The sequence below is a fragment of the Marmota monax genome, unplaced genomic scaffold (assembly GCF_021218885.2).
Source record: "Marmota monax isolate L192 unplaced genomic scaffold, Marmota_monax_Labrador192_F-V1.1 WCK01_AAM20220418_F8-fsc00018, whole genome shotgun sequence".
In the NCBI taxonomy this organism is placed as follows: domain Eukaryota; kingdom Metazoa; phylum Chordata; class Mammalia; order Rodentia; family Sciuridae; genus Marmota; species Marmota monax.
Window position 1 is genome coordinate 3,444,139 of NW_026692201.1, and position 11,433 is coordinate 3,455,571.

Below are 11,433 nucleotides of genomic sequence, written 5' to 3' on the forward strand. Positions count from 1 at the left end.
CCTTACTAGTTCTTCTAGTAATTCATCTTAAAGTCTCCAGGCAAATAAAATTCCCTGAGACCTTGTGGCTTCCCACCGGTAGGTGAGAATCATTCCCATGGTGTTGTCTTCACATTCTGATTTGTCATCAATGCTTTCAGAGCCGTCCGGCAAAGGTTTATTTAGTACAGCCCTCTGTTGATTTTATAACCAACTGCTGACTGCTCAGGACATAAAAATCTCGATGATTTACAAGTAGTACGTGGGGAAGAAATCCATAAATCATATTCCATAATAAGAGAGTGTAGGTGAATACACACGTTGGGACATTTCCACCTTCAAAAGAAGAGTTGTAGCATGTGCAGAAAATATATTCATTTTAATTTGAAGAACATTGAAAATTCATTGGTAAAAGGCCCAGGAAATAACCTCTGAGGGTTAAATTGTACCAGGTAATATTTTAATGTAGAGCACGCAAAAGGCTTTGATTCTTTATGTTTTAAAAAGGAGACTCTAAGAAAAAAAAAAAAAGACTTTGGTTCCTATTTTTGAGATGTTTAAAGGAGTTTTTATGACCCTAACAGAAGAAAAATATTTTTTTTCAACATTTTAACCAAAAAAGTTGAAGGTTGTCAACTTTCTGATAGTTTTGCAGCTATTCTGTGACAGATAATTCTTAGCCAGTCAAAGGTCTTTTTCTCTTTTCATGTGTTATTTTTTTCAGGCCTGTATTTGGAAAAATCTCTAATAATATTCTAATAGTAAGAAAAATTCTACTAGTTATAGAAGAGTCCTAGCACTTCAAGGGGCTGAGAGAAATGGAGATATGAAGTTGAAAAAATCTCAAAAACAGTTTTTTGTTTGGAAAGTGAATTTTATCAGGTATGAATCTGCTGCCATAGGTAACTTACCAACTGTCTACCTTCCAAAATACAGTATAAAACAGCTAGAAATTTATGATGCATTTAGCAAAAAGCTAATTTTGTTTGGATCCTGATCTCAGTCAAACAAAGAGGGGGAAAAAGTGTGTGTGCAGTGTTGGGGGAGGGACTGGAGAAACTGAATACTGACTGGATATCTGACGACATTGAGGAACCATTGTAAAATTTTTAGTTTAATAATGGCACTGTAATTGTTTTTGTGTCTTCATCTTTTAAAGATACACAGTGAAATATTTTATGAGGAAATCATCTGATGACTTGCTTGCTTTTTAAAAATCCAGTTGATTGTGGGTGGGCTCTGAGTTGACAGTTGAAGTGGATGATGGCTACATAGAGTCTCAGACACTGTCCCTTGTACTCTTGTATACATTAGAAACTGTTCATCATGGAAAAAACAACAAAACACCCAATAAGCTAGAATGGTCATTTATTATCCATTTGGAAAGTTCTTCATGTATTCTCCATTTGTTATTCAACAGGATCTGAGAGGTGGTTGTGTGTAGGGCTCTGAACTAGGCAATCTCACCAGACAATATGAGATGGGCCGACGGTTGTAACAGGCAGGGACACTAGGAAGATCTGGATGCACCTCTGAGATATGTGTCAGAACCTCTCTCCTCTTGGTTGGCGGAGAAGGTGTGTGCCCCATGGTCACTGTGAGGGGCTTCTGTTTGGGGTACAGCCACCTTGCGCTTAGTCAGTTTCGGTGAAATCTTACTCCACTGATCTAACAGTAAACCAGGCCAGGAGGAGCCCCAGAGGTCTGAACCTGAAAACAGACACCCCAGGTCCACTCTTCACAAACAACAGCCTTTATTTTTATAATGGAGGAAAAGAGGAGAGTATTGAAAGGGCTGGTTTTGTAGCAGAGAACCACATGGTGAATCTGAAACATAAGACACATACTGAACTCTATGGAGAAGAAGGGGAAGTGACTAAAATCTCTGGGGAGCCTCCACTGTGACAAACAGTCCCATGTTGCAAAAGATACAGGCCCCTACAAGGGCTGACAGGGACCAAAGAAGATGCCCCCAGAGCTTTGCGGAAGTGTTTTTCCATTGGTATTTGGGCTTCATTTCTCAAACCTGGACAATCCCAGTTCAAATTCTTAAGAAACCTATTTTTATTTGTTATCAACAAGACCTTTAGCATTGTTTTTTAACTCTATATAGATGGCCCAATTACATATGGCCCCATTGGAGGCCAAGGTTGGAGGGGAGGGAGGGAAAGGTAGCTTGGCCACTGACTGTAGCTCCCTCTCCACTGAAACACGCCTGGTGTCCCTGAACACCACCTAAGGGTAAACAGCAGACCAGGAGACTGACTCCAGATCTCTTTCTTTGCCCTGATAAGATAGTGACTGAGAGGATGCTAAAAGGCAGCTATCCAGAGGACAAACCAGAAATTCTGTAGGCACAGTGTTCAGGAGACCAAGCAAGGACCTGAGGGTTATAAGCATGGAGCCCCCCAGTGGGTTGGCCCCTCTGACTTCCCAGTGAAGAAATAAAGAGAGCCTGGTGGGGTTGTCTCTCAGCAAGAAAAGGTGGTAGGTGCAATGTCTTGGGTACTGAGGGCAGTTTTTTTCTGAGCACTTTAGCAGCAAGGAATGGAAAAGGCCTGCACAGCCCTAAAGACACCTCCTCCTACTGCCTTCCACGTGGCACTTCACCAGGCTTCTCCCATGAGCTCTGCCCTCTCTTCTTTGTTCAGTGGATGCTCCTGTCCCTTTGGGTCCCTGCATGATCTCCACGGGTGGCTGTTCCTGCGAAAAGCACTCCCTGGAGTTATACAAGGCAATGGCCCCATCCTCACTTTCCCAGGCAAGTTGTGACTCCTTGGTGAGTACAACTCCCCCCCACCCACCCAGAGCTCCAGGACCCCTCACAAGTATCAGAAATAATTAATAGATAAAGTAGATATTCAATACTTGATTCTCCACCAGACTAGAAGTTCTACAAGTATAGAGCCTTATCCGCTCTATTTTAGGTTTATGTTTTCACAGTTATATTCCCTCTTGATGGCCCTGGTCCTGGCACAGAGTAGATGCTCAATAAATAAATGTGGAATGAACACATTTCCATTTTCTGATGCCCTGATTGTTACAGTCTATACTTGCACCATGGATTCCTGAAGCTATTAGCCCTGAAGTCCTGATTCCAGACCTTAGGACCATAAACGACTCTAGTTGGTACTGAGATGGGAACAGTGGTGCTGAACGACTCTGCTTCCTGGAGCTAAAATCTCCCCAAGGTCATTTCTCTGCAAGGTGACCCTCTCTTGACATCACCAAGACTAGTTGGCCGTCTTGCCCAAATTGGCTCCACACACAACATCCTTTCCTAACATCTTTTCCTCTAGTGAGCTTCCTTTGATGTTCATTGCCACTCAACTTGTCATTTGGCAGTCAGCATGTCACTAGTGATGCTCCATGATGTCACCTAACTTCTTCCCTAGAACTGATGACTCCTTGCTTGGACTCCAGTCTCTCACGAACACATTGAGTGTGAAGCTCATAAACTCAGTCTATAAACAGAATCATGTTTCTCCACCTTCTATTCCCCAAAATGAAAATGAATATAAAGAGGTATTCCTTGAGTCATAGTATAAATCACAACCATAATATACTATGCTTATATTAGTCCAATTCTTTTTTGGGGTACTGGGGATTGAACTCAGGGGCACTCAACCACTGAGCCACATTCCCAGCTCTATTTTGTATTTTATTCAGAGACAGGGTCCCACTGAATTGCTTAGCTCCTTGCTTTTGCTGAGGCTGGCTTTGAATTTGCTGTCCTCCTGCCTCAGCCTCTGGAGCCGCTGAGATCACAGGTGTGCACCATTGCGCCAGCTATATTACTTCTATTCTTGAAACTAAGTGCTTCTTATAGAAAGTAAAAATTCCTCCATGTACAGACATGGTATCAAAACTTTAAAGCATTGCTATACCCTGTGTCTTTCTTTGGGATATTCCCTCACCTTGATTGGCTTTACCTTTGGAGCCCAAGGAAAATATCTTCTTCTGACACCTAATGATTTTAAACTGCCTCTTGTAAAGTCTGCTATTTAGTACACAGTTCAGATTCAGGGAATGAAGGATATCAAAGTTTTGTTATGAACAAGGTGAGCTTATCTTAGCCAAAAGATTCTTTTCACCGCCCATGACTTCCCAGGTGTTGACATGCTAGCTCTGTTCTAACTTAACAGATCCCTAGGGTTTGGGGAAGTGCCTGTAGTCAGTCAGCCATATGGCAGAGCTCATTCATGCCCAGGATGACCCCAGTCTGGGGTGGACCAATGGCCATTCACGTGCATCACACATCAATCAACCTTCAGCATGGCAGAAGAGAACATCAGCAGCCCAGGGTCAGTGTGACTCAGGGATAACCTACAGATTTATTCACATCATTATCTCATTATCATTTCATCCATATGGTTTGGCCAGTTCTCCAACACTATTCCAACAGGAGACATTATTTTATCTTATTTTACTGTATTTATGCATCTGTTTTTCAGCCTTTAACATATTCAGAGTCCTCAAGGGAAACCAGAAGGCAACTGGGTTGATTGGGATATACAAGTCCACTTTGGGGCCCAGGACAAGCACTGGGAAATCTTTAGTTGAACCTCTTTTCTCTCCCCTGCTCCCTTCCCACCCCACTCGCACTGCTGTGGAAGCTCCCTGAGAAGCAGTGATTATCTCAGAAGCAGTGATTTTTCCCTTGGCTGCTGGAGTTAAAACTGAGACACCAATGCCTTTGCAGAGTGAAAGGGGGAGGGGAGCAGGTGAAATCCTTGGGGATCTTACACAGAGAGGTGCTCACCTGAGAGGATTTGAAGCTGTACTAAAGGGGAACTTTCCTGGGCCACTGTAATCTTTACCAGCCTGAAACATTTAACTTCCCACCTTGAATGTCAGGCTGCCTGGCTGCACTGCTGCCTAATTTCTGAAGGTCACAGCACAGAACATGCCAGTTGTCAGGTCACAATAATTCAAATACTCATTCCCTTAGCATGATAGTCTAGCCTCTAGCGGGGGAGGATGTATATTTCCTCATAGGGCGGAGGTGAGAAGCGAGCACTGTCCCCTTCCAGCTGTGTGTCTTCTAGCTGGTCAGCGTCAGGGCTGCGTCTGAAATGTGACAGAAAACACAGATGTGTTACAGCCCAGGACCCTACTCACGGAACTAGTGCTGCCACCCTGAGCAGCAGACGACAGACTGTAGTCCCCACCCCTGTCTTATAGACCAGATGCAGCTGTAGATCCTGAGCGTGAGAGGTGGGAGAGGGCCATCCCCATACACACCCCATACCTGTCATCTCCGCCATCCATGAAAGAAGGACAGTCCGCGCCCTGCACAAACGCAGCATTGTCTTGAGGGTAGATGGTGTAGTACTGAGGGGGACTTGGCATGGTGGCAGTTGCTCCTCCAGAGGGTATGAGACCACAGGGGTTCACCACAGGCTGCAGGTAGGAGGTGTTCATCCCCATCGGCTCATGAGTACTGTAAGGAGGAGGGATATACTGCACCACAGTGGCCCCGTGGAAGGTGATGGGTTGGTTGATGCCGGTGAAAACAAAGGATTGTCCTCCTGATGTCTGTTCCGAGTCCAGGACCCTTTCCTCACTTTCTTTGCACAACTGGCAAGAGAGCATTTTGAATTTGCACACAGCAATGAGGACGAACGTCACCCCGACTGACAGCAGGATGGGCCCAAGGAGCTGGGTCCACTCAAAATGGGAGACGCCTTGGTATTTGATCCAGCCCATGACGGTGAACGTGATCCCCACTAGTCCCAGAAAGATGCCTGAGAAGAGTAAGGTGGCCCCCGCCTTGTCGTCGTCGGACACCTGGATGTCAGCGGTACTGGGTGTGTAAGGGGTGACCGAAAACACATTGAGAGGGAAGTCCTCCAAGCGGCTGCTGCCGTGCTCCATGGTCCCTCACGCAAGGTCCCTGCTTCTCAGAGGGGAAAGGGGTTGTGAAAGCCGAGGAATCGCAGGTTCAGATTAGTTATAGAAGAACTTTGGGCTTCTGTGGTTAACAGAGTATAACACGCTGAGGGCTGAACTTTGTTTAGAAGAATAAAGGTCTGAGAAATGAAGCCTGAAATTTTGTCATAAATCACCAGCAAGTGGAGGTCTGTGTTTTGCAAGCCAATGACGAGCTCTCTCTCGGGTTCACATTCATTCATTCACTCATTCAGAAGACACTTCTCAAGCTGCCCTTAGGCCTGGAGGTGCTCTTCTAGAACCAGACAAGTTATTGCTCCAAGCTCTGTTTTTGACCTCCCAAAGCTAGGTTTGTAGAAATGGCAAAGCTGCCTCCAGGGGACCCTTGATGTATCCACCACATGTTCTGGGAGCCTAACCGAACTTTGCTACTGAATCAACTAGTTACAAATAGGTGGACACTATTTCTTGGCTGTATGTGTATTCCCAGCCACTTTAGAAATCTCTAGTCATGATGTATTTGTCATAATCCATTTTCTGTTGCTCTAATAGAATACAATGTGCTGGGTGATTTATAAAGAACAGGAGTTTATTTCTCACAGTTGTAGAGGCTGGCAAGTCCAACACTAAGGTGCTAGTATCTGATGAGAGTCTTCTCTCTTCATAACATGACAGAAGGCATCTTGTGGATAAGAGCTCAAAAATGTATCAGCTCAGGTCTCTCTTCCTCTTGTTCTATTGATTTATTTATTTATGGGTGGGAGGGGACTCATTCAAATCATAGCAATACTTAAAACTTCATTAACAGAGTTACAAAGCTCTGAGGTCCTGTTCTTTCCTGGCTGGACCATGTGCCTTTTTTCCCCCATTTTTTTATTACCCTTTTATTTTATTTATTTATATGTGGTGCTGAGGATCAAACCCAGCACCTTGCAGATGCTAGGCGAGTGCTCTACCACTGAGCCACAACCCCAGCCCCACCCCCATGTGCCTTTTGCTTTGCATGTTTGGGAAGTAACTCCAGCTGAGGGAGAGGGAAAGCTTTCTATATGCCACATCACTGGTAGAGGCTGCATGAGCATCAGAGGTGAAAGTGTCATAGTGTAGCGGGGACACATGCTTAGGGTCTTCCCTCCAGGTGGCTCCCCAGTTTCTGATCTCCAAGGTGAGACAAACAGCTGCCTTTTTGAGCCTTCTATGTTTTGTTCTCAAACCCAAGCTGATTTAGAGAAGGCAGCATGCTCTTCAGGGACATTGCCTGTCATTCATGACTGCAAAGCTTCCAAATGACCTGTGAACTTCGTCCTCCACAGAATTGTGACTGTGGCCTTCTTTCTTTCCTGGATTTTGTCCAAGAAGATGTTTCTCTTTGGTGGTTAAATATTACATCTGCTTCCTCTCATAGAATGAGAGAGCTGTGTCCTTGCCCAAGGCAGGGCTTCCTCAACTTCCTTTGATAACAAAAATCATCTTTTTTTTTTTTTAATTGGCACTGGATATTGACCCCAGGAGCATTCTACATCTGAGCTTCATCCCCATCCCTTTTTCTCTCTCTTTTTATTTTTAAATATTATTTTGAGACAGGGGCTTACTTGCTAAATTTCCCAGGATGACCTCAAACTTGCAATCCTCCTGCCTCAGCCTTGTGAGTAACCAAGATTATGGGCATGTGCCACAGTACCCAGCTCTGGGACCGCTTTGTTAAAAGGCATAGTCTGAACTCCTGACAAAACCAAAATATCCAACAGAACCAAAGTATTCAAGGAAGATGGTCAGAAAGTGACCTATGTGACTGTTATCATTAGGGAATCTTGGGAAACCCTACCCCAAGTTAATCCCCAATACTGCTAGGTGACCAGGGACTGTTTTCCCCACCATAATGCCTCTCTTTGCTACAGGATAAGGCTTGTCATCTCTAGTTTCACTGCCAAATAGATGGAAAAGCAAGCAGGTGACCCTTCATCTGTCTCCTAGTGTGTCCTCAAGCAGCAAGGCTTGAGTGGGCTTAGGAGAGCAAGGCAAGCCAACTTTTCTCCTTAATCAAAAAAATTCTGGCCAGCTGGACTGACATTCTTTACAGGCTTTTAACTATATATATATATATATATATATATATATATATATATATATATATATATATATATATATATAATTTAATTATATGTTTAATTTATAATGTAATGGCAAATGTCCCTGATGTTTATTTAAAAAAAGATCTATGGTCAGGACTTCACACTATGAAAATATCTGCATTCATTATTATCTGATCAAGGACTGGGCCTACTTTGCAGAAAACGACATGGTCCTGGAAAGCTGTCCCATTGGAGATGGGCTCCTCTCCATCTCCAGCTGCAGCAGTTGTGGAACCAAGGGATTAGAGACAAAGTGACATTCCTGAAGATGCAGTTACAATGACAAATGAAAACTAGTCAGCTAAAAATAAGTACTCAGAAGAAACATCTAAGGCTGATGAATGGTCATCTAGCAAATTAGTCATTCTGCAAGTTGACCTAGATCCATTTTACATAAATAAATAAAAAACCTATAAAGTGGTTGCATCGTTGATGTTTGTATAAACATACTATTCACTTTGCTTTTTATTTTTCAGTCTGTGCTTTTAGCAAAATATTAAAAATTAATCTCAGTCTCTTGTTAATTATTCAATTTGGCTTTTTAGCACATTAAAATGTACCTTTTGATAACAACATCCTTTTGGGTTTGGCTGCCTCTTTTTTGGTGGGAAAGATACTAGGGATTGAACCTGGGAGCTACATCTCTTGCCCTTTTTCAATTTTTTTTTTTTTAAGACAGGATCTTGCTGAGTTGCCCAGGCTGACCTTGAACTTGCAAACCTCCTGCCTCAGCCTCCTGAGTAGCTATGATTACAGGTGTGTGACAAAACGCTCAGTTCAGAGAGTGTTTTATTTGCTGGATTGACAGATTAATCATAAGGATGGACCTCGCTTTTTATTAATACTTCAGATATCTACTTTCAGGCTTTAGCTTGAACATATCATAAAAATTGAATTGTATTCAACTTTGTTATTCTTTAACTCTTTTTTTTTTACTTCCCAAATCTATACAGTTATGTTTTTAACAATTTGACAAGAATGATTTATGCAATTAATATAGTTATAGCTGGGAATTTCTCAAAAGCCATCGAAATATCAACTAGCTATCATGAGTGTAGCTCATTTGTTTTCCACAATAATAAAAACATCTAATTTGAATAAGAATTCAGCATAAACAATTTCTTAAACTTTGGTAACATGCTGTTTTGGCAAGTATGTGGGAAAGTAGGTACCCCTAAATCTGCTTAGAGAGAATATAACTTGGTATAATGTCTTTTGTTGGGGAGGGGCAATGTGGAAATTTCTACTACAATTTAAAATGCACATAGAATTGTATTAAAGAAGATACAAATATTTTCTTCTGGGAATGTAACCAATAGATTGATACATGCATACATACGATAGACACTTGCACAAGAGTATTTTAGCTGAATAGACAATGAATCAAGGTGGTAACAAAATACAGGTTGGCAAAAGGGAACCCTAAATGTCCATCAATAGTGAACTGGTTAAATATATTATAGTGATAAGTGATGGGTACTCTTTTAGTCAGGGTTCTCCAGAGGAACATAACCAATAGACTAGATATAATCATAGGAGTGGACTTACATTGGCTTACATGAATGGAAGATTCTGGGTAGTTCTACAATGGCCATCTGTATGCTGGAGAGTCAAGGAAATCAGGAGCTGCTCAATCTTAGATATTGACACCTCAGAACAAGAGGGGCCAATGCAGACCCAGTCTGAAGCTGAAGGTCTAGAAGCTTCTGGGAGAGTCACTGATGCAAGGCCACATTCAAAGGCTGGAGAATTTAGAGTCTGATGTCCACAGATGATAATCACTCAAGGAGGGTCCAGAGTGGGCCCACAGGAGGTTCCTCTTCTGCTTTTTTATTCCACCTGGACCCCAAGCCTACTGGACAATACTGTTCACATTCAAGGCAGGTCTTCCCCCCTCAGTTTGCTGGCCCACATGCCAATCTTCTCTACAAAAACCCTCAAAGACACACCTAGAAGTATGCTTGACCAGTTTTCTAGGCATCCATCAATCCAGACAAGTTGATAATCAGAATTAACTATCACAGGTACTCTGCTACTATTTCAAAGCAATTCAGGTCTACATAAACAGGAGCGGAATAAACTCTTAAAATATGTTATTGACTGAAAAAAAGAAAAGAAAAGAAAGCAAAGGGAGTGGTGTGTTGCTATGTTGCACTTGCTCAAGGAAAGAGACACACTCTCATTGAATGCATTTGCTGAAAATATGATTGAAGGCATACACAAAAATATTGGGAAAGAGAACTGGTAAGGTGTTCCAGGTATCTATTACCATATGAAAAGCCATACAAAACTTTGGATCTTAAACCAGAGTTCCATGGTGAGCTGCATTTTCCAGCAGTCAGCTAGGGCTACAATCATCTGACAGCTCCACAGAGTCGAATGTCCAAGATGGTTCACTCATTTGACTGATAATGCATGCCTGGAGCTCAGCCGGGCTTATCAAACAGATTCTCCACCGCATCTTTCTTTGTGGATTCTCCCAGCATGAAAACTGGGTTTCAAGAGCAGTGTTCCAGAGCTCCCAGGGGACACGTGCAAGATGTCTAGCTTTGGAAGTCCCAGGAAAATCACTTTCATTTCATTCTATTGCTCAAACAAATGACTAAGTCAACTCAGAGAATGTCAAGGTCACACTGCAGACAAACATGTGGGACAGGAGATATTATTGCCTGTCTCCTTGCAAAATATAATTTTCAAGAGGTAATTACTTTTCACTATTCAGTCTGTTATATTGCTTGGATATTTTTTGTCCATGTGGACATTCAAGGGCATCCCAAGATTTCAAATCAACTTTATGTGTGTGTATATATATATACACACTTCACTGGCAATTTCTTAATGGGTCTGGTTTCTAGGGGGTAACACTGTCACAATCATTAATAATGCCAGGCTCTTGAGTTTTCTGTGTATTTTTACTGCTTTTCAGACTTACACTTCAGGATTCCTATATTTAACCACCAATCCACATTTCGGGTTAAAAGTTATAAGGTTGAAATGAAATGACGATAGTTCAAAGAGGTGAATGAGAATGACAGTTAAGCCACAGAAAGAGAGTTTTCAGAGGTTATCAGAGAACCAGGTGGGAATGAAACCTAATGTGGTTATGTATTTCTGAACAAACAAAACATTCGATTGGACATCTTGTGGGAGGAAGTACATTGTTTTTTTTGGAAGGTGTGTGTGTGTGTGTGTGTATGTGTGTGTTTGAATGCCTTTTTAAAAAATTTTGTAAAGTGACAAATTTATGTTTCAAAAATCTAGTTGCTCCAGCCATGACCCTTGTAGTGCCATCTGTTCTCATAGCCACAGGGAAAATACTCGCTTTGATCTGACTCCAGATGTAATACCATCACCACGCTCTCTGATAACAAAAAAGCACCATATATTTCAACCACGTGTACTGCATAAAATGTAAAATAAGATAAAGCCA

At 42.2% G+C, this 11,433-nt stretch overlaps 1 protein-coding gene across 1 annotated transcript; it reads right to left on the reverse strand.

Annotated features, from left to right (window-relative positions):
- Nucleotides 1-4,294: 4,294 nt before the first annotated feature.
- Nucleotides 4,295-5,951, reverse strand: Tmem174 (transmembrane protein 174). The gene is made up of 2 exons (XM_046427196.2): nt 5,231-5,951; nt 4,295-5,049 (listed from the first exon to the last, which is right to left on the reverse strand). Exons 1-2 carry the CDS (start codon nt 5,854-5,856, stop codon nt 4,947-4,949), a joined length of 729 nt encoding a protein of 242 aa, XP_046283152.1. The 5' UTR covers nt 5,857-5,951; the 3' UTR covers nt 4,295-4,946.
- Nucleotides 5,952-11,433: the final 5,482 nt, after the last annotated feature.